At 42.6% G+C, this 25,634-nt stretch overlaps 1 protein-coding gene across 4 annotated transcripts in view; it reads left to right on the forward strand.

The window, feature by feature from the left end:
• RPTOR (regulatory associated protein of MTOR complex 1) overlaps positions 1-25,634 on the forward strand; it is a 562,842-nt gene that overhangs the window by 423,478 nt on the left and 113,730 nt on the right. For 2 of the 4 annotated variants that reach the window (XM_042455637.1, XM_042455638.1), the window contains exons 21-22: positions 16,694-16,812; positions 17,474-17,548. In XM_042455637.1, the coding sequence (XP_042311571.1) occupies positions 16,694-16,812; positions 17,474-17,548 (194 nt within the window). The remainder of the gene's footprint in view (positions 1-16,693; positions 16,813-17,473; positions 17,549-25,634) is intronic. The other 2 variants (XM_042455639.1, XM_042455640.1) reach the window with 1 other exon arrangement.

A 25,634-nucleotide genomic window follows, 5' to 3' on the forward strand; every position in this document is an offset into this window, starting at 1 on the left:
TAAAAACTAAAAGCCGTGAGTGAAGAAAGGCAATTTATTTCACACATTCATTGCTAAAAGGAATTATTTTGCAACTCTCTGTACTGCAAGGTCCATTTAACCAATTTTGAATTGGCCCACCTAATTACAGAGCTGTCATTTTAAATGAATTTCCAACATATATGTTTCTGCCTTGTGCTTTGTCTCTGCATCCCCCTTTTTATTTATTATTACAGTCCATTATGCAGGAATAGAGCAGTTTTCCCCTCCTGCTGTTAGTATTTCCTTTCATCAGCACTCTGACTCAGTTGGTTCAAGCTTGACAAGAAGCTATTTTGGATGCGTCACTTATGTGAATCAGTTCTATGAGCAATCCTTTTATTAAAAAAAGGAGAGGGGGAAAATAGTATATAGGGGAGAGCACACCTTCCAATCTTCAATGAGTCTAATGAGTCTAAAAATCCTTCATAGAAATCCCCTCTGTTCTCCACAGCTGATGAATGACAAAGTACAGTGGTAAATTCCATTTTTGTTTTGTTTAAGGATGAGATCTAGTAAAATCAAGTGTTTTCCTCTGCCATGAGAGAAAATGTGTTGGTGTCTGATAAGTAGGACCTTGCAATGCTGAAAAAATAGATCCCCTCCCTGTCCTGCTGATCTTTCATGAACTTTAAAAGGAAGCTCAAACATTTGTGATTTCCCAGCAGTCCTTATGTAACTTTTTGCATAGAACGAAGAGCTCAGGAGGCAGAATGCTGATTAGGGAGAAAAGGGCGGTGGAGACTCTCCTGATTGTGCAAACTGCCTGACGTATTGACAGCTGGCATCTTCCTGACTTTCATCATCTTCCTCTGCTTCTCTCTTGTGGCTTTTGTGCCAAAAGTCAGGCTCATTCAGTGACCCCCTCCCTCCACCTCTCACAGCAAAAGATATTCATTGTCTCTCTCAGGCCAAGCAGGGTGGGAGCTTGGGATATTAGCTGATATCACATTAAAAAAAATAGGTATCCACCCAGTCGTCCATATCTCATACCTACCCAGTAGTCCTCTATTGTTTATTGTTCTAATTCTAGAACAGAGTAAGAGTTGCAGGTGAGATTGAGCAAGTTTATAAAATCCTATTTCATTTAGATAGTTTCTTGTTTATTTACAGTGGGCCCTTCTTATACATAGATTTTTTATACACAGATTCAAGCATCCAAGGATTGAAAATGTTTAAAAAAAGCATAAATTTCAAATATCAAATCTTGATTTTCCATTTTTATAAGGGACACCATTTTGCTATGTCATTATATTTAATGGGACTTGAACATCCGTGGATTTTGTTACCCATGGGAGATCTTGGAACCAAACCCCAGCGTATAACAAGGGTCCACTGTATTTGATTTATATCCCACTTTTCTCCTACTCCTTTTCATATCATTTTAAGTCCATAATTTGTCAGTGGCAAGCAGGATGCGGGAGGCAAATGTGGGAAATTCAGAACTCTGTTGTTTCAGGCATTGGTACAATCACTTTTGGGGAGATCAAGTTATATGGACTCCTTTCTTAGTCACATGACACCAAAAGTGCATGTTATATATATCAGTGATTTCCAAGGGAAAAAACTGCAACTTAGTGCCAGTGTTCCCCAAAACTGCCGTAGAGTTTGAGACCCTTTATGCCAAAATTACCCACAAAGATCAATAAAAGTTGCTGAGTCTCAAAAAGAAGCCAGTAGAATGATAGAAATTTAGAGTTGGAAAAGACCCCAAGGGCCATCCAGTCCAACCCCCTGCCATGCAGGAATACACAATCAAAACACCCCTGAAAGATGGCCATCCAGCCTCTATTTAAAAACCTCCAAAGAAGGAGTCTCCACAACACTCCGAAGCAGCATATTCCATTGTCAAACAACTCTTGCTTCCTAATATTTAGGTGGAATCTCTTTTCCTGTAGTTTGCATCTATTGCTCTATGTACTATGCTCTGGAGCAGCAGAAAACAACCTTCCTCCAACCTCAATATGGCATATCTTCAAATATTTAAACAGGGTTATCATATCACCTTAACTTTCTCTTCTCCAGGCTAAATATACCCAACTCCCTAAGATGATCCTCCTAGGGAACGGTTTCCAGACCTTTCACCATTGTGTTCACTCTCCTCTAGATACATTCCAGCTTGTCCAGATCCTTCTTGAATTGTGGTGACAGAACTGGACACAGTATTCCAACTGAGGCCTGACCAAAGCAGAATAGAGGGTACTATTACTTCCCTTGATCTAGACACTATACTATTTCATAATCCGTTTTTTAAGGTTTTCCAGGACACTCTGTTTTTTGTGTAGCAAACTAACATTCGTAGCACTCTGGAATATTTTAATACTGATTCTGCTTGGGATAGCTACTAGAGTGTTTTTGGTCTGGTAAGAACAGCAAAAGCACAGAACAATTTGCCTGAATACATCTTGATGATGTCATCATTGTTGGAATATTGGGCCCAGTTTTGGTGATTAAATCTCATAAAACATATTGTAGAGCTGAAAAAGTTTGACCAAAATGAAAACAGGGCTAGAACAGGTTTCCCACAAGAAAAGGTTATAATGTTTGGGACTTGAATTTGTTTGTGGGAAAGACCAAGCAGCCAAGAGTGTATAGGAAACAGGCATATAAAAATGCATAAGCTGTGACAAAATTAGATATGGGTATTTTCCCTCATTTTAGTAGATTCCAGAGTGACTTAGTAAAGTTGAATGTCTGGGTTATTCAGGACAAGTAAAATAAATTGTGGAATCCACTGCCACAAAGTGTTGTGATGGTCACCAATTTAGATGGGATTACAGTGGGACTAAACTATCCCCAAATAAGGCACAAAGATATGACTATTTGGACAGGGGCAGTTTCCTGGTTAGCTAGCCAGTTATGACTCCTGGAAGTTGCTTCCATACCACCACCACTACCTCCATCCCAGTCAGGCAAGCAGGAGGAGGGAAGAACAAGGCATATAGCAGCAGTGGTTCTAGGAGCCCTTGCATGCTAAGCAAAGGACTTTGTCACTTGTGCCTTTCACTCCTTCCATAACAGAAGGAGTGCAGATATAGAGATGTGTATGTTCATTTCCATGTGCACAAAGCAGGCCAGTACCAGCACTAATGATGGTTGTAATAGCTGCTTTAAAAAAAAAAGGTCCTGCTTTGGCCATGAGGAGTAACTGGAACTGAGGGCTGAATTCTTCTTTTTGCCTCTGGACTACCAGCCCCTAAGCTTAGCTGCTGCATGAGAATCAGTGGCTACTAGTCATTCTGAATATTATATGATCAGATCCATAATCAGATATAACATTCCTCTGAATATGAGTTTCTTCTTCGTGGTCTCTGCAAATCATACAAGTGGGTTGTACTGCGCCTGCGCAGTGCTGCTTGGAAAACTTCTAGAATCACTGGGCAAAGTTAACTTTGCAACGCCCATCCCTTATAAGCCCCTTACGTTCCCGCTCTTTCCCCAGTTCCTTCTTTCCACCGCATTAGCTGCTTGGGAAACTTCACTTTTGTCTTCTTGCTTGTTCACTGAACTTTTGACTTGGATCGTTTTTGAGAATTCTTCTTCTGACTCCCCCCCCCCATGTGTTGTTGACCATTCGGCGCGTCCTTTTGACTTCTCTTCTGGATTCTGACTCGGCTAACTATGTCCCCGGCACCTTTTAAGAAATGCGATGTCTGTAGGGGTAAGATCCCCACACAGGATCCCCACTCCTCCTGCCTCCTGTGCCTTGGCAACACCCACAATTCCAAGGCTTGTGCCCACTGCAAATCCCAGGAAAAACCACGACTCCCGTTTGATGGCTGCGATCTACCAAGGAGTCCTCAAGCCTTAGCCAGCCATTTGATCTGCTTCAGGCACCCGCTGCTTTGGAGTCAACACTGGCCATTGCTGGTTCCGTGGCCCAGAGCTCCAGAACTGAGCCAAGCGCCACCGTGACCCGGAGCTCCATGACCAAGCCAACCGCCACTGCTGTGAACCCTTCTAAGGGTGACGAGCTCAATGGAGTGCGCCAGCCAAGTTCCAAGCCGAAGTCTTCCAAAAAAGACAAAGCTGAGACCAAGGATTCGAGCTCCAGGAAGGTTGCGGCCCAGGAGGTGAGCCCACAAGTGGGTTCGAGCTCAAAATCTTCCTCCAAGAAGAGGCACAGGCCTTCAGATGCGGGAGATGGTTCTCCTCATGGTTCGGCGAAGAAGACCAAACCTTCAGCTCCGGCTGATGCTTCTGTTCAGGTTTCTTCCCATAAGAAGGCCCACTCCAAGATGTCCGAGAGCTCATCCCTTAAGAAGGCTCATCGGGAGACATCAGTCACTCCTCAGCCCTCTTCTAAGGACCTCTCCTCTCCTCTGAGACCGGCACGGGTCAAGTCGGTGCCCTCCGTCGTCAGCTCTCCTAGGATCACCTCGGTACCAGCCTCGGTACCAGCTTCTACTTTGCCTGCTACTTTGGACTTCCGTCAGTTCTCCAACGATGATGACAGCTCTGCCATTCAGTCACCTCGTCGCTGTTCTCCGATGCCTGCCCCTCAGGTCCAGGTCCATCAGGCTGAGGTCCATCATTGGGAAGATTCAGATTATATAATAACTTTATTACGGCCATTTGGCCAGCACAATTAAAAAATTCCAATTTAAAACACAACATAGGTTCATGTACAGGCAGATTGGAGAGTATAAACAAATGGCAGTCTATAAAAAGTAAGGATAAAAAGCAAGGATAGGACTGCACGATCAGGCAAACACACAACAATGAGTAGGCTGCCATCACCTCGCAAACAACTCTATCATATTGTGTAATAGAGCACCACATTCAAGACATATTAGTTCAAAATCACAATCATATCCCCTATCCAAGCAAGAGTTAAACTACAAAGTGCCATTAATCAGATGCAACTGATTGGGGTAACTTCATTAGACTTTAGTCCCCAACTAGATTAGTTTGATGATATGATAAAATACGGCCATACCTCCTCATTTACAAATTTTACCGTTAAATCAGGCCATCTATACAGATTTTGAGATTATATTATAACATATTACATCTGTTTAACAAACTGTTTAGGATTTGCAATGGCAGCTGCAAAGAATTGTGCAACTGCTTGCGTTATACCTTCCTTCTGATTTGCAAGTAGAAAATTTGTATAAACTTTCTCTTGTCTGCCTGGAAACTGCAACACAATTGGTGTTATATATAAAGCACGTATTTCTGTATACAAAGAACAGCCAAAGAGAACATGATTAATATTTTCGATTTCCTCCAAGCCACAAGGACAGTATCTGTGTTCATAAGGTATCTTTTTAATCTGCCCTCCAGGACTGCTGATGGTAAGATGTTAAACCTTGCTGACATGAAAGCTCTTCTGAATTTCGGGACATTCAAATTCTCAAAATATTTTGCATATTTGCCAGGTCTAGTGGATTCCCTAACAGGATGTAAAGTTAGTTGCCTTATATGAGTCTGGAAATCAATATCCTTGATGCGTTGAGAAATAACAGATTTTGCTTTATCATAGCCTAGTACAGTTATGTCAAATAGTGAGAGTCCAAGAGATAAGAGTTTCAAGGTCAGCGTCTCCTTCCAGGGAGACAAAAAGAAGTCTGTTAGAATTAATGGCACTAAACCGCTCAGAACAAAAAACATTTTGAGCCATAAATTTAATTTGCCTATCCATACACGCGCCTCAACAGATAGCATCCCTGTTTCTAGACGGAGATTCGAAACACAATTTGGGGCACCTAAAATTGTTCTTAACAATTTTGTTTGAACTGCCCCGAAGGTTGTAAAGCTATTGAAAGTACAAATCTCAGAACCATATAATAATTGTGCTAAGATCTTAGTAACAAAGACTTGGAGAGCTGCTGGAATGTATTAGTCTCCCTTATTATAATAGAAAGAACATAAAGCTTTAATACTTCTTTGTGTATTCATTACAGCATTTTTCTGGTGTAATTTGGTAGATCCCTTGTCATGAAATGTGATTCCCAGATATTTATAAGTGGACACCTGTTCTGTGAAGTGATCATCTAGGTCCACTTGTATCGGAGACGGCTCCTCGAGAAGACCATTACTTTGGTCTTATTATAATTAATTTTTAGGGCATCATTTGTACAATAAGTTGCTAAAGCTCCTAGAAGTCTATTCAACCCTACTTTTGTGATGGACATTAGACATAAGAACAACATCGTCTGCATAAACAAGAATTGATAGAGGCTTATTTGACAGAGCGGGGCATGTGCTGATATTTCTGATAGGGTCGAAATCATGGAGTTAATATAAAAATTGAAAAGAGTAGGTGCTAGAATGCAACCTTGTCTTACTCCATTAGATGTGGGAATAGGTCTTGTATTGTCCTGACTATTACAACGTATTACTACTCGAGAATTCTCGTGTAGTTTACGAATTAATATTAACAGTCATTTATCAATGTTGGTGGTCTCAAACTTTTTCCATAATATATCTCTTGATATAAGATCGAATGCTGATTTAAAATCGACAAATGCAGTAAACAGTGTGCCCCTAGCCGAAGCAACATACTTTTCAGAAAGATGTTTAAGGACTAGGGCATGGTCAATTACCAAACGGTTTTTCCTAAAGCCAGCTTGCTCTTCCCTAATACTATGACAGCGAGACGGACAGATACTTTGTTCGCGATGTGGCCTGCAGTTGTCTGGCTTCGAAAACCACTGTGTCTCCAATGCCTGTGACCCTTTCCAAAGGACCACTAATGTGATCCACTGGATCACCAATGCACAGAACCACTCCTCCACCAACGCATGTGGCCACCACTCCACCAACGGATCAAGTTCCAGCGATGACTTCCAGACCCCTCCCACCGGTGCCGTCTGCCACCCAGTTGCGTCATTCTTCAACTCGGGTGCCCATCAATACCAACTCTGGTTCCGAGGCTGAAGGCTCCCAGGCCTCTCATATTGACTTGTGTTCCTCCAATGAGGTGGCCCCACAGTCCCCTCGGGAGCTGTTCCAACCGGGTGCTTCATCCCCAATGGACAATGTATTCACGTTTTCGAAACATGTCATAAAAATGCCTAACTCCCTTGAGCTCCAGCTTTCTCACGTGGAAGATGATGCAGTTGAAAAGAGGATCCATGGCAAGATCCCGACACCTCCTTCTATACCATTGTTGCCTTCTTTGGAGAACATTGCCAAGTGTTCTTGGAACGCTCCAGCTTCGCTGGCTGCATTTTCAAGGAAGATAGAATCTCTATATAGGATCTTGCCTTCCCAATGCTCTTGGCTTTCTTCCCACCCAAAGCAGAACTCAGTGATTGTTGAGGGTTCCCAGCAGGCATTCACCCCTAAGATGTAGACTTCGCCGGCCGACCACGAGGCCAAGAAGGTGGACGGTCTTGCCAAGAAGGTCTATTCTGCTTCAGTGCTGGGTCTAAAAGTGGCCAATTACAATGCGTGCATGGGTGCTTACATTCAGTGCCTCATGGAGAAAATTTCACCCATCATCCCCGATGTCCCGGAGGACTGCCATGGAAATTAGGGATGAAGCCCACTCCATTGGGAGCTGGCTCATCACCTCGGCCTGCCACTCCACAGAGTGTTCAGCTAAGTCTACGGTGGCTTCTGTTGCCCTCCGGAGGCATGCCTGGCTCCGCTCGTCTGACTTGAATCCAAGTGCCAAGTTGACTATTGAGGACGTAGCCTTCGACAATTCCAGCCTGTTTAATAATGAGACCGACGAACGTCTCAACTACAATTACCGGATGAATGCAGCGGCCAGGAAGCACGGTAGATCCACTCCTTCCCAGATCCCCTTCAAAAAGCACCACCAGCAATGACAGGGCCAAGGGCTTTCCAACTGGATTGCCCATACCAACAACAGGAGCACCAGAGACAGCGCTACCCTTCCCAGTCTTCCTCTTTTTCTGGCCGACGCCAGGCCCCTGCTCAGTACCGGAAAAATCGCCGCCAGGATAGCGACCAGGGAAAGAAGAGGTCCTGAAGGGTTCCTGCGTGCTCTGTCCTCCCGCCCTCCTCCTTCCTGGACAGACTTAGGCCCTTCTATAATACCTGGGCCTCTGTGACTTCTGACTCTTGGGCCCTTGACATCGTCTGTAGGGGATATGCCCTCAAGTTTGAAGAGCTCCCTCCAACTGGAGCTGTTGTTTACACCACCCCCTCAGACACCCTTCTCGACAAAGTACGCACTCTTCTGGCTAAGGGCACTATCTCGCCCATTGACTCTGATGAGGCCCCTAGATGTTTCTTTTCCAGATACTTTACAGTGCCCAAGGCCAATGAGGGCATAGATCTGAGGTCCTTCAATGCCTTTTTGACTTATCGCCGGTTCCATATGGTAACTCTGGCTTCCATTTTACCCTTGTTGCAACAGGGCCTGTGGTTTGCAACCATCGACTTGAAGGATGCTTATTTTCACATGGGGATTCAAGAGAGCCACCAGAGGTTCCTGGTCTTCACCGTCGGTCCCTATATGTACCACTACAATGTCCTTCCCTTCGGCCTCTCCACAGCTCCAAGGGTCTTCGCCAAGTGCATGGCTCCAGTCGTGGCATACCTCGACCAGCAGGGCTCCAGGGTCTTCCCCTACCTGGATGACTGGCTCCTCACAGCCTCCTCCGTGAAAGAACTCCAAAGAGATGTCGAGTTGACCTTGTCGCTTCTGTCGTCCCTCAGGCTCGTGATCAATCTGGAGAAGTCACATTTCACTCCATCCAGACAGATCAAGTTTATAGGCACCATTCTCTACTCCAAAGATTGGGTCGCCTATCTCCCTCAGGACCGGTCTTCCATCAGGATCTGCCTGGCGCACAGGTGGGTGAGGGCCAGGGATGTCCAGGTAGCCCTAGGACATATGGCCTCGACAACATTTGTGACCCCGTGGGCAAGGCTTCGGTTTCAGCCCTTCCAGTCCTGATTCCTGTCAGTATTCGACCCCATTACGGACTCACCATCCCAAGGCCAGTGGCTCACTCCCTAAATTGGTGGCTCGACTCCCACAACGTCTGCGTCGGCATGCCTTTTTCGCCTCCTCAGCTGCAAGTCACCCTGCCCACGGATGCTTCCATGGACAGTTGGGGTGCCCACATGTCGAGACTCCTCATCAAGGACAAGTGGTCTTTAGATGAACAGTCCCTCCACATCAATGCCCTAGAGATGTTGGCAGTGGAGAAGACCTTGAGAGTGTTCGAAATGAACCTCTCAGGCAAGGTAGTGCTTCTGTTGACAGACAACACCACTGTCATGTACTACCTCAACAAACAAAGTGGCACCAGATCACAGCCCCTGCTGGACATCACTCTGGATCTGGGACTGGTGCATCCTGAGAGGGATTCTGCTCCAAGCAATCCACTTGCCAGGGGAAGAAAACAACTTGGCTGACCAGCTCCGCAGGTCTTCCACCATCTGCCATGAGTGGAGGCTCCATCCCGAGATGGTCTGCGACCTCTTCAGTCGGTGGGGAACTCCCCAGATCGACCTCTTCATGACATAAAATAAATAACCATCTAGGCCGTATCTTAAATCTATTCCTTCCAGAATTAGGGTTCTTTTTCTTTTCATTAGCCAACTAGAGCACAGACATAAAAATACCACTTCAAATTAGGGAGGGACAGGCCACCTCTAACAATTGAATCTTGCAAGATTTTCATTTTCACCCTAGTTTTTTTTATTATTCCAGATAAATGTTGAAATGTCTTTACTTCATTTTTTAAATGGGGTATCATTTGTAATGATGGGGAGATTTTGAAATAGATAGATCATCCTTGGTAATATAGACATGTTTATTGTAGCTATCCTCCCCATCCAAGAGGTGCTTATTTGTTGCCATTTTTAAAAATTCTTCCTAATTTCCTTCCATGTTCTTTCATAGTTGTTATGAAAGAGTTCTGTGTTTTTTGTGGATATATTGATTCCTAGATACTTTACAACTTTTTTAATTTGGAACCCCACTTTATCAACTAATTTTTTACTTTCCTCTTTAGTCAAATTCATAATTAATACTGTCGTCTTACTTTTATTAATTCTATAACCTGCCACTTCCCCATAGTTTTTAAAGGTTTGCATTACTTGTTCCATATTTTCGATAGGGTTCGTTAACATCAGGACGAAATCGTCCACATGTGCCCATAATTTAAATTCTTTTTTTAATTTGAACCCTTCAATCCATTGATTGTCTCTTATATTTTGTAGAAGTACTTCGGATGTCAACAAAAATAATAATGGTGAGAGAGGACAACCCTGTCTCACCCCCTTAAAATTTTTTGCATGGGCCGTTTTTTTCCTCATTTATTATAATCTTTGCTTCTTGTTTTTCATAAATCAATTCTATCCAATTTTGAAAATTATTGCTGACATTCATTTTTCAAACAGGAACTCCCAGTTTACGTTATCAAAGGCTTTCTCCGCCTCTATAAATATTAGAGCCAATTTTTATCAATCTTTTTTTCATGAATTTCTATCAAATTTAGTAATTTGCTTACACTTTTATCATCCTATTTGGGAGAAAGCCACTTTGATCTGAACAAATACAATTATTTAAAACTTTTTTCAATCTATCCGCTAAAATGTATGCTAGTAATTTGTAATCTGAATTAAGGAGTGAAATTGGTCTATAATTTTTTGGTTCTGTCAAATCTTTATTTTCTTTTGGTATTAATATTATATTCGAATGAGGCATTTGTTCTTCTATACATTTATTCATCATTTCCAAAAGGGGTGTACTAAGAATAAGAATACCTGGCTACTCTAAATGAATTCAAATCATCAGGGCCAAATGAACCTAATCCAAGAGTATTAAAAGAACTGGCAGAAGTAATCTCATTACCACTGTCAATAATCTTGGAGAATTCCTGGAAAACTGGAGAGGTCACAGCAGACTAGAGGAGGGCAAATGTTGTCCCCGTCTTCAGAGGGCGTAAATAATTACTGCCCAGTCAACCTGACATCAATACCAGGAAAGATTCTAGAGCAGATGTTTAAACAGTCTGTAAGCACTTAGAAAGGAATGCCATGATCACTAAAAGTCAACATCAGTTTCTCAAAAACAAGTCACGCCAGACTAATCTTTCTTTCTTTTTTGACAGAGTTATAAGCTTGGTAAATGAAGGGAATGCTGTAGATACAGCATAGATATAGCATGTAGCATACCTACCTCTGCTCGATTTTGAGCTTGTGAACAGCAAGTAGCTGAAGCTCTATAACATATATTGTTCTCTTGTGTCTTTTATAACCAGTGCCGTAACAAGATAATTGCCCCCTTATTGAGAGGCAAGCCAGGCTATTCTGAATTATTTTATATTAAATTGTTGTTGCAAGACAAATGCATGACAAATACCCTGTCAGTTGCAAAAATTTTGTCACTGCCTGTTAAAATTAGAGAGAATGAATTATTAAAAAGTGGTCTGACTAACGGATCTATAGCCTATAATTTCATAATCAAAACAATCTCCAATGTTGTAATCTAATCTAACCACTTAATTTTATTCTTAACTTTTTGTATTTTAATATATTTTAACATAACCTCTCTATTTTATATTGGTTTATATGTTAGGCAACCTTTCTATTTATGTGATCTAAATTATTGTATGCCTCAACTGGTCTGTTGACCATAAATATAGATTGCGATTGAGACTGAGACTGAGATATAGCATATCTTGATTTCAGTAAGGCCTTTGGTAGTGTCCCCATGATGCAAAAAAGCGAGTAAAAATGTGGGCTAGACAGAGCAACTGTTAGGTGGATTTGTAATTCGTTGTAATTGAATTGCTTGCCAATAGTTCCTTTTCATCCTAGGAAAAAGTGACTGGTGCAGTTCAAACTACAGGAAAAGGGATTCCCCCTAAACATTAGGGAGAGCTTTCTAACAATGGAATATGCTGGTTCAGACTGTGATGAAGTCTCCTCCTTTGGAGATTTTAAAGCAGAGGCTGGATGTCAGGAGTATTTTGATTGTGCATTCCTACATGAAAGGGGATTGAACTGGATGGGCTTTGTGATCTCTTCCACCTCTATGAATCTATAAATCCCCTGAAAATGCCTTGTTTATCCTTTAGGATTCTCTTTTCCTATTTGGGAGAGCACATCATTATTGCTGAGAAGGAGATGAGAATGAGCAGCCATTTTGATATTATTGCCATTAGAGCAAGCTGTATTCTTGTGCTTCCAGGGAGCTATATTCTCTAGTCTCAGAATGCTGATCTTACCAAAGCCTATGTATGATCCAGTAGCTTTGAAAACTTCAAAGACTGGCTTCTGTGATCAAGTCCTATTCTCCCCCAGTTACCTAAACTGCATACTAATGTGTTTCTTTCTGTATGCTCAATTAGTGAAGATATATAACCATATTTAGGGCCTGTTTGCGTAATTATCATGGGATGACAAAGTATTAATTGAATCTTCCTTCTGATTTTGCTTATATACTCAGGGGTAACATCTTCCTGTTTACTTTTCCCAACTTAGAGATAAATCTAAGCATAATTAAAAATATGAAGAGATCTTCATTTGTTGATAAAAGTAAACAATTAAAGTAAAATAAGAATATCTTAGTTTTTCACTGTTTCTCATAAGTAAATGATAGAATATATCTGACAAATGGTATTCCTAGTTTCTTACAGAAGAAAAATCCTATACAGTGCTACCTCGGGTTACGAAATTAATTCGTTCCACCGCCCCGTTCGTAACCCGATGCATTTCGCAACCCGAAAAGGCTTTCCGTTAGCGCTGGAAAGCCGCGCGTTTGAATTTCGCGCCGAAAAAAATTTCGTAACCCAAAAAAACCTTCGTATCCCGGAACAGTTTTTTCCAATCTAGCTTTTTCGTATCCCGGAAATTTCATAACGCGATCAATTCGTATCCCGGGGTACCACTGTATTGATGTTACAAGATACTCAACCACACCTTATGCAGTTACAGCACGCCCGCGTCATACGTGGGTGTGCCTTATGCGGCTTGAGCATATGTGCTCAAGCCGCGGCGCGCACGCAGGGCAGAAGGGGCGGCGCGTCCCATTCAGTTGAATGGGCACACGTGCCCGTTGCGCACCGCCGCGCCGCCATGCACGAGCCCCATTGTTTATAATGGGGCTTGAGCATAGGCGGAATTCGCCTTACGCGGCGGGATCCGGAACAGATCCCCGTGTAAGGCGAGGGCCCACTGTATTTTAGAAGCAGACAAAGAAACTATGCCTGGCCTTGAAGGAGTATAAGACTTATGTTTAGTTTTTTGTAGGTTTTTCGGGCTATGTGGCCATGTTGAGTGTCACCGGTCAGAAACAACAATAACATAAACAACAGTGGTGCCCTCAGCCTGCCTCTTCCAACTAGTCCAGGCCTTGGTCTGTGGCCTCTAGTCAATATAGGGGCTCTTCTCAGCAATCTTCTTGAAGGCCCTACAGACAGCACTATCCCCAACAACGACAGCAATAACAATAACAATCTTCCAAAGAGTCTTCATCCTCCAAATCCCATTTTTGACAGATCTATGGGGACAACACCATTGTCATGTCTAATGCCTCCAAACTCTCCCCTGCCATTTCATCATTTTTCCAGACTTCACCACTTTTACAACAACTGACGTTGAATCACCCCAGATACCTGAATACTTACCATTGTACATCTGGGTTATGCCATAGAGTTTGCAAGTACTCTAAAGACTTTTAAAGACCTTTAGATTTAGCCAGTAAAAGATCATCAGTGATCTTAGTAAGAGCAGTCTCAGTCGAATGCAGTGGGTGAAAGCTGGGCTGAAAAGGATCAAGAATAGAATTAGCAGTTAGAAATTCCAGGCAGCAAAACTAAACAACAACACATTCTAAAACCTTAGATAGAAAAGGAAGAAGTAAGATAGACCAATAGTTCAAGAGAGAAGATGGATCAAGAGAAGGCTTTTTCAAGATTGGCGAAGCTAAAACATGCTTAAAGACAGAAGAAAAGGAGCCATTAGAAATAGAAAGGTTGATAGTATAAAGAAGATAAGGTAAAATAGAGGGGGCAACAGAAATCAAAAGGCAAGAAGGAAGTGGATCGAGAGGGCAGGCTGACAGTTTAGAAGAATTCAAGAGCTTAGAGAATTCACCCAATGAAACAGAAGAAAAAGCAGAGAATGTTCCAGTTATAGATGTTTGAGTTGCTGGAGTAAAAGAAGAATGCAGGGAATCAAGGTTGGAATGGATTGTTTCAGTCTTAGTAGGTAAAATAATTGGGGTTATGATAAGTCTTTTATCTTGTAAGCTGCCTCAATTGCATTTTGTAGAGAGGCGGGATATAAATAAATGTGTTGTTGCTATTATTATTATTATTATTATTATTATTAAGTTGACAGGAGACTTGAAGGCACGCACACAAGAAATTCATGGTAGCATCAGGATGCACCAAGAAGCATGGGAAGAATTGTTTCTTGACTTCCTAATATCCATAATTTCTGCTGTGTTTGGTGAAGCAGTGGCAGTGAAACCTATGGTTGCAGCTAGTCTTTTCCAATATGGTTTCCTTCATTTGGTTAGGTTTAGGGAAAGGCTGAGGTATGGTGGTAGGAAGGACCTAGGTCCCATTGTGATCTCAGTTACATATAATAGGGCTGTGGTAAAATAGATTTATTCTAATTCTCATAGAAAATATTGTTTCTTCCGAGGTCGCTAAAATGAGTACCCAGACTGTTGGAGGGCAAATTAGCTTACTTGCTAATTAGCTTACTTGCTGTTCACCGCTATGATCTTTGGAATAGCGGTATATAAATAAAACAATTATTATTATTATTATTCTAACTATCCCTTTTCCAGATCAGGCTGATTACCCATAAACTCTGGCCCATTTGACCATGCCACTAGCATGCTAACAATGTCTATATATGGGTCAGGTATATGATGAACACATTTGAACATCAGCCACCTTGCCAATGACTAGTATCATGCTGAATTGTTATATCTGGTCTGTGCTGTCTTTCTATTACAGATGGCAGTATAGTATGCCTATTATATAAATGAAATGTTTAGGAAGGGCTGTAATAGTCTTCTGTTTTCTTACATTGATCCCACACTTTCTTCAGGGAATCAGAGCAGTGTTTTTGCTTCACAATCATCCAGTAAGTTTCATGGCTGAATGAGAATTTGAATTCTGAATGTGGACCTTGGAATACTGCATTCTACATATCCTGGTTCTCCTAAGGGAAATAAATGGCACCACTGAGCCTGTTTAGCTGTGCAGTAAGAAGATAGAGTATTAAATCTCACCAGAATATGCTGTGCTATACCCATTATGTATCAGACAATGAAACTGTCATTTAATCTAAGAGGTAGAGCAGATGAAAAGAGGAATGAACTGTCTCCCCTTCCCTCTCTCAAAAGCAGGAGTTGACCAACTTAATCAAAACATGGGAGAGAAAATAATCCACATATGTAGCTTTGTTGTAATAAAGTTTTTAAGAAAATGTTTACTGGTAACCTGTCCGAATCCATCCTCTGGTACAATCATAATTCTGGTTCAAAAACTATTCAGAATGTGCAGTTTTTAAGATTCTCTTGGGTGGATACCCAAGTACCCAGTAGCAGCTTCATTGGCAAATACTTGTGTGTGATATATTTATCTTTTTAAAAATTGCTACTCATCACATCACATAGTTTATAAAGATGAAATGCCTCAGTTTCTGAAAATTGAGTCAGTATTGTGATCTACACAGTGTAGGATTACAGGACAGATTATCTGTCCCTGCTCATGTCAGTGGTAGCTGGTGGTTTCCACATCAGCAAGGTGATGAGCCTGCTCTGTGTTTTGGTCTGAACATTAAAGACACTTTTCAAAGTGCTGAACTCTGTCTTCCAAATGTGTCTAAACCTGGTGTTAGAGATACCAGCTGCTACCAGCTAATGTGTCCAAAATAAAGTAAATAACCTGTCCATAGAATCATTGCCAGTCACCTGATTAGAGGTTATTTTTTGCATTTATAATTTGACATTTCCATCTCTCTTAAAGTGAAATCATAACCATTCCATGAGACTGCAATCTCATTCTGCTAGCATCTTTTACCTGTGACATTCTGCAAAGCACCATGTGTACACATAGCAATTTATTATTATTGTAACTGGTATTATTGTTTATTATCCTGCATATCTGCGGGAGCGCCTTCTTCCATACAGTCCACCCCACACACTCAGGTTCTCTGGGAAAAACCTACTTCAGCCAATGAAAACCAGGATGGCTGCAGTTACCCAGAGGGCCTTTTCATCTGCCGCTCCAAAATTATGGAATGGCCTGCTGGAAGAGATCTGATATATCACCAATCTTGATGGTTTTAAAAAGGCTGTCAAGACGGATCTCTTCCGGTAAGCTTTCCTGATTGATCATCCTAGTCCTATTGATATGGATTGCCCTCTGACTGCCTCGAGATGTCTCACTTCAATTATATCTAATTTTAAGTGATTTTACCGCATTTTATAATGTTGTTGTTTAGTTTTAAGGGAGGAGATAAGGGGATTATGTAATTTTATTTACATGTGTATCTATGTATTTCATTTATGTACTTTTTATTATTGTAACCCACCTCAATCCCTTTGGAGAGGTGGGATATAAATAAAAATTATTATTATTATTATTATTATTATTATTATTATTATTGAAGTGATGCTGGTACAGTGCCACAGTCAAAGGACTGGCTGTTGGATTTCATGCAGACATAATTCCTTTTTCTATTTTTTTTTATTTTTTTTTTTTTTTACTTCTAGGGGTTTCTTTTAACAGTGTTTATACACAGATTTGGAGAGTCCTCTTGCACTTGGCTGCTGACCCATACCCAGACGTTTCAGACCTAGCTATGAAAGTGCTCAACAGCATTGCTTACAAGGTAAATCTATGTGTGCCATTGAGCTTTGAAGTTTGTGCAAACTGTGACTAGATGGATCTTTGAAAATCCCCTAATTTTCTGGAATTATTTTCTATGTAGTCTAACTGTGTAGAATGCTTAGGAATAAGATATTGCTATATACATTTTTAGTTAATTCTTTTTTATTTAGATCTTTAATCTAAGGGCTTTTAAAACAAAAGGAGATTTTTTTTTTCTCCCCAGAGAAATTGCAGTCCAAATCGGGCACAGGGCATGCAGGAAAAAAGGAAAGGCACAACTTTTAAATTATGCATTATGTTATTAGTCTGAAAGTTTCTTCAACCCCTCTTTCCTTCCTTTTTTATGTCCAATGATAGTAACCTTTTCCCAAGCATAAAATGCAGCAGTCTGTTCTATCTCCCCAGCTTCCCTTGTTGAGGGTCAGAAACTTACTCTAATTCATACCATCAGCAGGAAGAAAGAATAGAAGAATAGACATCCATCCTAGTCTGCTAGTCAGCTGTACAGGTTCAATATACTAAAGGCAGTAGTAGTAACCTGAGGGATTTGAATGATGTAACATAAATAATCTTATAAATAGAGCTTTGCTTGAATCTCTAGCCAATAATTCTAATGCATTCCGTTATGCATTTTTGATTATTTTCTTTACAAACCCATTTAGATTATGCAAGTGAGAGTAAAACTGGATTGCAGATTCAAGCCACAACGGCTGCCCAGTGCAGGTGATCTAGTACATGTGAGTCAGCATGCAGACACCCTGCCCCACTCCTCACTTCTCTTGTATGGATTGAAAGCACACCATTATTGTTATCCTTCATTTTGCAAGGATAATGTGTTGTTTTAACTCTGAAGGCTGCCATCACTATTGTTCTTACTGCGAAAAGTTTTGATAACTGTACTGTTATCAAACCAGTTGTTACAACAAATCTTCTATCACACAAACCAAGCACTTTGTAAGCACTTAAGTGTATTTGTTCTTATAAATATTTTCCTCCCTACTTTATCAGATTGAGACTAAAGGGCATTGGCATATTGTGATGTTTATCACACTATGCTCTTAAAGAGGTACTATTCCAGTGTGACTCCTCTAGCTGCCTCCTGTTGCATGCTGGGATTGGCAGTTTTAAGGAGGGGTATTTAGAATTCTCAGGCAGAGAAGTTCAGCTCCTTAAAACTGCCAATCCCAGCATGCAACAGGAGGCTGCGAGAGGAGTCACACTGGAATAGTACCTCTTTAAGAGCATAGTGTGATAAACATATGAGTTTTTTATGTTCTTGGCTGAAGCACTTCTGGTTGGGTCAACAGATTAGCAGCCAGAACAAGTACTATCTGAGATGTGTTCACTTGATGATGATTCATTCAAGTGTTGATAATGTTTAAATTGTGTATACTTGAGTATGAAATGAGAGATGCACCAGGGAGATGTTGCATTTGAAGCCATTTCCCCCTAAGGTCGTAATTTTCTCTTTTTTAAAATAATAATAATAATTAGCCAGAATGAGAATGTAGAGCCCACTACATAGTCATCTGGCCTGACTAAGCATCTTTGAATCTTTTTGATAACTTCATGTGAGTGTACAGATGTTCTAGTGACACGGTCTAATGTGAGCAAAGAGCAAAAACTCTTTCCTGATATGTCTAAAGCATGGCAATGGAAAGATTTTACTTTTTTATTTTAAAAAAAACCCCACTTATATTGGTTTAGATCAGTGTGGGAAAAGTGCAGAAATCTAGATCTTGCTGGACTTCAACTCCCAGCAAGCCCTAGTATTAGTTGTACTGGGCTGTTGGAAGTTGCATTCCAGCAACCTCCAGAAAGCTATTCTTTGCCTACTTTTGGTCTAGATAAAGCTATGAATGAAAAGATGTGGATGCACATCTACAGTGTGATCATGCATAGTTCAGGATTCTTTATTACAGTGCACCTGTGCCGTATGCGGGCGCACTACACATGGCTTCCTGCTTACACGGAAGCTGCACAACAATGTAATCAATGGTATGCACACCCATGGCGCGCGTGCCACGCTGCCGCCACATGCACACACCCCATTGTTTCCTATGGGCCGTGAGCATACACAGATTTCCCTTACGCGGAGAGTCTGAAACAGATTCCCCGCATAAGGTTAGAGCCCACTGTAGTTTAGTTGAATGGACCATGGGTATGCCTATTCCATGTAATCATGTTTGCCATAGCTGTGTGATTTAGCAAGGAGGAAAGTGTAATTTTTTTCTTTTTTTAAAAAAATAAATTTTATTAATTAAAATACAAAAGAATACAGTTTAACATGTATACATTTTTTCTATAAATCAGCAGCTTCCAAATTTGCTATACAAAAACAGTTATACTGTCAAATGTTGACCTTCCAAGTTAAAAAAAAAAAACTAAGGGCGGTGATCGTCATTATTTTTCATTTCTTTCTATATACCTTTAACCACTTCTTCTTTTTTAAATTAAATATTTCATTTTCTTTGTTTTCTCAAAAATACAAAAGCTTAAATTTAAAAGAAAATCTTGTGAAAATAAAACTTTATGAAAAAATTGTCTCATAACCAGTTGTTTTAGTGTATTTTATCTAACTCATATAATTCCAAATTTTATCACAGTAAGAGAGGAGCTTTGCCCAACGTTCTTTAGATTTAGTATTTGATTCTCCTGCCATTGAGTCTGAGATTTTATCTATTTCAGCAGTTTCTAACATTCTCAGTAGCCAATTGTCTGTTGAAGACACCTCGGGCATTTTCCAATTCCAATTGCTACTGAGATCATATAAAGAATTCGCTTCCAGTATTTAGCTCGATCTTTTAACTGAATGGTACCAGTCATATTTAACAGGTACAGATCTGGGGTGGATTCAAAAGAGATATCTAAAATACATTGTATCCGATTGTGAATTTGTCTCCAAAACTTTTCTATCGCTGGACATGTCCACCACATGTGAAGCCAACTACCCGAATTCTTTTCACATTTCCAATAGACCATATATGGGGTTTTATATATTTTAGCTAGCCTGGATGAGGTCAAATGCCATCTTGTTTCCATCTTAAAGTAATTAATTTTCTTTAAGAATTTGATTTTTTGTTTGTCGCCTGAAAGAGTAATTTTTTCAGATTATGATTTTGTGCAACTCTTTTCAAGAATTCTTCTTGAATTCTTCTATGGAGCAACTGGCTATATGTGCCTATTGGAATTAAAGCTGATTTGTTTACATCTGTAGCACACTACAGTTGTGCGTTTGCAACTCTAGGTACTGGATGATGTCTTCCAGAAGAATACATATATATATTTATACATATATACATATATATAATGGGAGGCACTGCTCAGTCATCTATACATTTTCTTCATAAATCATTTTTTTAAAAGTCACTCTAATTATACAATAGCTGCTAAAGAGCTGGTGCCATGCTCAGTTTAGATAACTGGATGTGGCACAATAGTACTGAACTAGCAAGAACTTGGTTGAGACATAAGGCTACCTAATAAATAATAGATTCTCCCTTGAATTAGAAAGAATTCTTGTTACCAATATTCTTCAAAGGTAGCTTTGTCCATCAAAGATTGAATCACTATTTTGATCATTAGTGAACTAATTATATTATATATATTTTTGACATGGTTAGTGTTCCCTTTCATCTTGAAAAACATTGCAAAATTATATAGGTAAGGTAGAAATTCATGTGTGAGGGCAGTGTCACATACTATATTACCTGCAGTCAAATATGTTTCGTATTTCTGAATCAGGAAGAAGAGGCCATGCCATAAATGTTGTTGCTTCAGAGAAGAAGAACAAATTTCCTTGTTATCTAGTTAGCGTAAACATAAACAGATAGTGTTCCCTTTGAATTGTAAATAATTTATTTATTAAAACCTGACTGGTGACTGTGATTTCCATTTCTATGAACTCTTTTCCTATCCATTAATACAGTTTTGTGGGAACCATTTTGTTAATTAGTCAATCTTCCTATGAACTCCTTTTAGTTATATCACTAAGAAAGACTCACAAAATGTGGGCACAAAGTCAGAGTATGAGGCGAAAGGCTTCTCACCATGACTATCAGAGAGGTTCAGGGCAGCCTAAATTGTGGTGGACTAAGAACTGTCAGTCTTATAAGGGAAATTGCAAAAGCCGGAATTGGCAAATAGTAATGGAACAGAAAAGCTCGTTTGTGGCCAAGGATTTCAGTGGCCTCCAATTATTCACCTGCCACTCACCCTTTGTGTCTCTCACTGTCTAAGCAGTTAGAACATCATGTTGAATAAATAAATTGTGGAGTTTCACATTTGGCATACTTCTTCCACTGGTCTTTGAACCTGGTGGTAATTGATGTTTTCTGTTCACGTAACAACTTCTGGACTGCATCCCAGAATGTACAATGCATTTTCCTGGCTCCATAAAGAAAGTACAGAAAATGGCTAGATTTTTGGCAGGGTATTGCTCTGTACTGTTTGGTAGAATGGTGTATAATATATAGTTATCATGCATTCAAAAAAAAATTTTGCTACGATTCCTTGCAGTGAATCCCATAAAACAGTACTGACGTTATATATAGTAGAAATCACATTTACTTTGTAATGCAGCAAGCATCAACAAGCAGAGAAGACATACAAGTTACAGCTGTTTTTAACAACAAGTTTATCAAAAAGGTTGATTCAGATATTCTCTTAAGTAAATTCAGCAGTCTGACAGATGACCCTCAGAGCATCATCTGAGGGTGGCGTTTACAAGCTGAATGCTCTGACGATGCCCTGAAGCTGCTCTGAAGCCAGGCAACTGCCCAGATATAAGTGGCTTCAAGACACTCTGGCGACACAGTGTTTATATGCCTCATGCTGCTGGAGGGGTTTGCAGCTGACTTCAAACCACAGCATGGCAGAAAAAGCCAGCTTTTTGTCAGCTTAAAAAGGAGTGGATCTTTGCTGCTCCTTTTTCAGCCGGCTTCAAGTTGGATTGGGGCTGCAGCATGTGTTTGCCATTGCACCAATCTGTTTTTGGAAGGGGCAGCTTCAAGCTGCCCCCTTCAGGGCCATCTGTTTCACCTCTGTGTTGTGCTTCTGATTCTACACCTCTGAAATAATACTGGTAGTAGTGACCAGTTTTATTGAAGATTTCTCTGACTCTCAACAAGCATCAGTTTTCCTCTGAATTTTAAGTCCTGTGTGCGTAGATTAATTCCACTGTTGTCAGCTCAGTATAGTAAGCTGTATACATGGTCTTTTTACTGTAGTAATTCTTAAATCCAAAGCACTAATTTTCTAGCCACTGTACAAAAGGGATAGTTTGAATCCATGGAAATGGAAAATTAAAGCTACTAAATCCTGACCTACATCTTAAAGGCTTTTATTTTATTTGATGCTTTATGATGTTTAGTTTAATGATCCAAACATACTTCAACTTGACTGTTGAGTTTTGTGTTCATTCATTAGAGACCTTTCAAGGGGAAGCTGTGTCTAATAGTCTAATAGTATTTTAGTTTCTTCTTCGTGGTCTCTGCGAATCATACAAATGGGTTTCACTGTGCCTGCGCAGTGCTGTTCGGATACTTCTAGAATCACTGGGCAAAGTACACTTTGCAACATATAGAAACTTTTTGGCGGTAACCCCGCCCCCCTCCTATAAAGCCCCAGTTCCCGCTCTTTTCCCCAGTTCCATTTTTTCCGCCGCGTTTGGCTGCTGTTTGGAACTTCGCTCGTCTTAGCTCGTTTTTGGATCACTGGTTTTTTGACTCAGACTGTTTTTTGGACTTTGGCGTTTCTTCTTCCCCCGTGTACTGGACTCTTGGACTGTTGACCTCGATTTTGGATCTCGTTTTGGATCTGCCGACCTCGGTAACGATGTCTCCTCCATTCAAGAAATTTGACATTTGCGGAGGAAAAGTGCTGGTGCAGGATCCCCACACCTCCTGCCTTTTTTTTGCCTTGGGAAAGACCATGATGTTAAGTCTTGTTCCCTCTGTAAATCGATGTCCTCCCAGGCCAGGAAGAACCGAGAATCGCGTCTCACATCGGCGATAGCCCAGGGTAAGATCCGGGAAGGGGATCCTCGTCCGTCTTCGGCCCCTGTGGCTCCTGTGGCGGCGGCTCTTTCCGCCCGTGATGGCCCGGCAAGTGCTCCGCCGTCAACATCCGCTCGTTCTGGGGAGCCCACCCCTGATCCAAATGTGGCCCGTGGCTCTGATAAGCCCAGTGCCACCTCCAAACCCACCAAGCACCCTCACAAATCTGGGTCTGTGGGTACGGCCGCCGCTTCGACTTCGTCTCGGAGGCAGGAGACCCCTGCCAAGTCCTCACGGCCAGCCTCGGAGCACAGGCCCCGTAAGGTGGCCCCGTCGGATCCGAAGGACAGCTCCTCGACGACGAAGTCAGCCTCTCATAAGGGAGATGTGCCCAGATCGGGTGGAAGGCTCACGGAGTCGCCTATCCCCTTCTTTCCTCCCGATGCACAGCGGGGCTCCGCGTCATCCAAGAAAAGAAAGGCATCGGATTCAGCATCGGAGGCTAAGGCTACCAAGAAGGGGAAGCACTCCAAGGAGCATCCCCACAAGAAGTCGGATGCATCTAAGGAGTCTGAGCGTCCTGTTCGCCCTCGTATCCGTACGGACTCCCCGGGACGGGACATCCTGGCGGTTGCGTCCGACAATCCATCTCCCGGGGATGATCAACAAGCTTCTTCGATCCCAGGGCCGTCGGCATCGACAACCGTTCCTTTTCTCCTCTCAAATGATGAGGATTCCCGGGATAGACTATTGAGGTCTCCTTCTCGGGGTTTACCCTCAAGGTCTCCGTCCCCAGCACCCCGTTCTCCGGCGCGGGTTGAGCGGCCCCCGAGGTCTCCATCGCCAACTCCCCTGTCTCCAGTGCGGGTTCCTGCCGATGATGGGCTGTTTTACGACTCCGAGGCAGATCAATTCTATGTAAAGGTGCCGAAGGACGTTGCGATGTCTAGAGTGTCCTCACGCGATCGCCCCCGTGATCGTCCCCGAAGGGTCTCGAGACGGGAGGAAGGTCATTTGGATCCTGTGCCCGCATCCAGAGATGCCTTGCTCCAGCCAGCGCCGCGACCAACTGACAGGCCTAGGCAGAACATCTTAGTGCCGGTCGAGTCCTCCGATTCCGAGGCGGATGCCTCGGTCGGGTCACAGGAGCCTTCAGATGTTGAGGACCCCCCGCGCCAATCACCGCAGGATCTGCACTATCCGGAGGCGACCTCCCCATCAGATGACGTGCGTTCCTTCGCGGAACACGTTATCAAGATGTCCAGGGCTCTGGACATTGAGCTGGTCTACCTGGATGCGGATGCAGCAGACCCAGTCGAGCGTCGGGTCCATGGCCGGGTTCCAACACCCCCGTGCGTGCCGTTTCTTCCATCATTGGAAACGATCCTCAAGCGTTCCTGGGACTCTCCTTCTTCACCCCTCGGGCCTCCACGCAAGATCGAGTCGCTGTACAAGGTTGCGGCTCCCAATGCACCGTGGCTCATATCTCATCCCCGCCAGAACTCGGATATAGTGGAGGGTGCTCAGCAGACTTCCACCCAGAGGCAGACGACCTCCCCGGTGGATAAAGAAGCCAGAAAGATAGACGCCCTGGCCAAGAAGGCGTATGCGGCAGCAGCTTTGGCAGCGAAGGCCACTAGTTACACGGCTTGCATGGGAGCGTACGTCCAGACCTTGATGGAAGGCATCTCCCCGATAGTTCCGGACGTTCCGGACGAGGTACAACGGACCTTGACCGAGATCAGGGATGAGACCCATTCTATCGGAAGCTGGCTGATCACTGCGGCCTGAAACGTCACTGAATGCGTTGGAAGAGCCATGTCGGCTTCTATCGCATTGAGGAGACATGCCTGGCTCCGTGGCTCCGACCTCAATCAGAGCGTGAGGTCTACGATCGAGGACATGCCCATTGACGGTTCCGGCTTGTTCCATGCCGACACGGACGAAAGGCTCAACAAAAAGTTCCGAATGAAGGCGGCCGCTCGGAAGCATGGCATGTCCACACCGGGCCCCTCTTCCTTCCGCAAGTGTCTTCGCCCTTGGCAGCATCACCAAGGTCAGTTCCAGAGGTCTCCTTACCAGGAACGCCAGTTCCATCAACAGGGGTCACAGCGACAGGGCTACCCCCCCCAGCAGTCCTCTTCCTCGGGCCGTCGCAATCAGTCTCGGTACCGTAAGAACCGCCGACAGGAGCCCGACCAGGGGAAGAAAAGGGCATGAAGATCCACAGCGCACTTCGCCTCTTCTAAATTGTTTTTCCTCAACATTTTAAGGCCATTTACCACCACATGGGCCTCTATTTCCTCCGACTCCTGGGTCTTAAACATCGTCCGAAGGGGCTATACCCTCGAGTTCGAAGAGCTCCCGCCCACCGGAGCTTTTATTTCTACTGCCCCCTCGGGCACCCTTCTCGACAAAGTGCGCTCCCTCCTTCAAAAAGGGGCCATCTCACCTTTGTCTCCAGATTTATGGCCCAAAGCCTTTTTCTCCAGATATTTTACGGTTCCAAAACCAGATGGAGGAACCAGACCCATACTGGATCTAAGAGAACTGAACTCGTTCTTAATGTATAGACGTTTTTGCATGGTAACGCTGGCTTCCATTTTGCCTTTGCTCCAGCAGGACCTCTGGTTCGCGACGGTGGACCTAAAGGACGCTTATTTCCATGTCGGGATAAGGGAGTCCCACCGCAGGTTCCTCGCCTTCGCCATCGGCTCCGTCGCCTACCACTACAATGTGCTCCCATTCGGCTTGGCCACAGCTCCTCGAGTGTTCACGAAGTGCATGGCCCCAGTAATAGCCTACCTCCATCAGAGGGGATTCAACG

This window comes from Sceloporus undulatus, chromosome 2 (genome assembly GCF_019175285.1).
Source record: "Sceloporus undulatus isolate JIND9_A2432 ecotype Alabama chromosome 2, SceUnd_v1.1, whole genome shotgun sequence".
Classification (NCBI taxonomy): Eukaryota; Metazoa; Chordata; class Lepidosauria; order Squamata; family Phrynosomatidae; genus Sceloporus; species Sceloporus undulatus.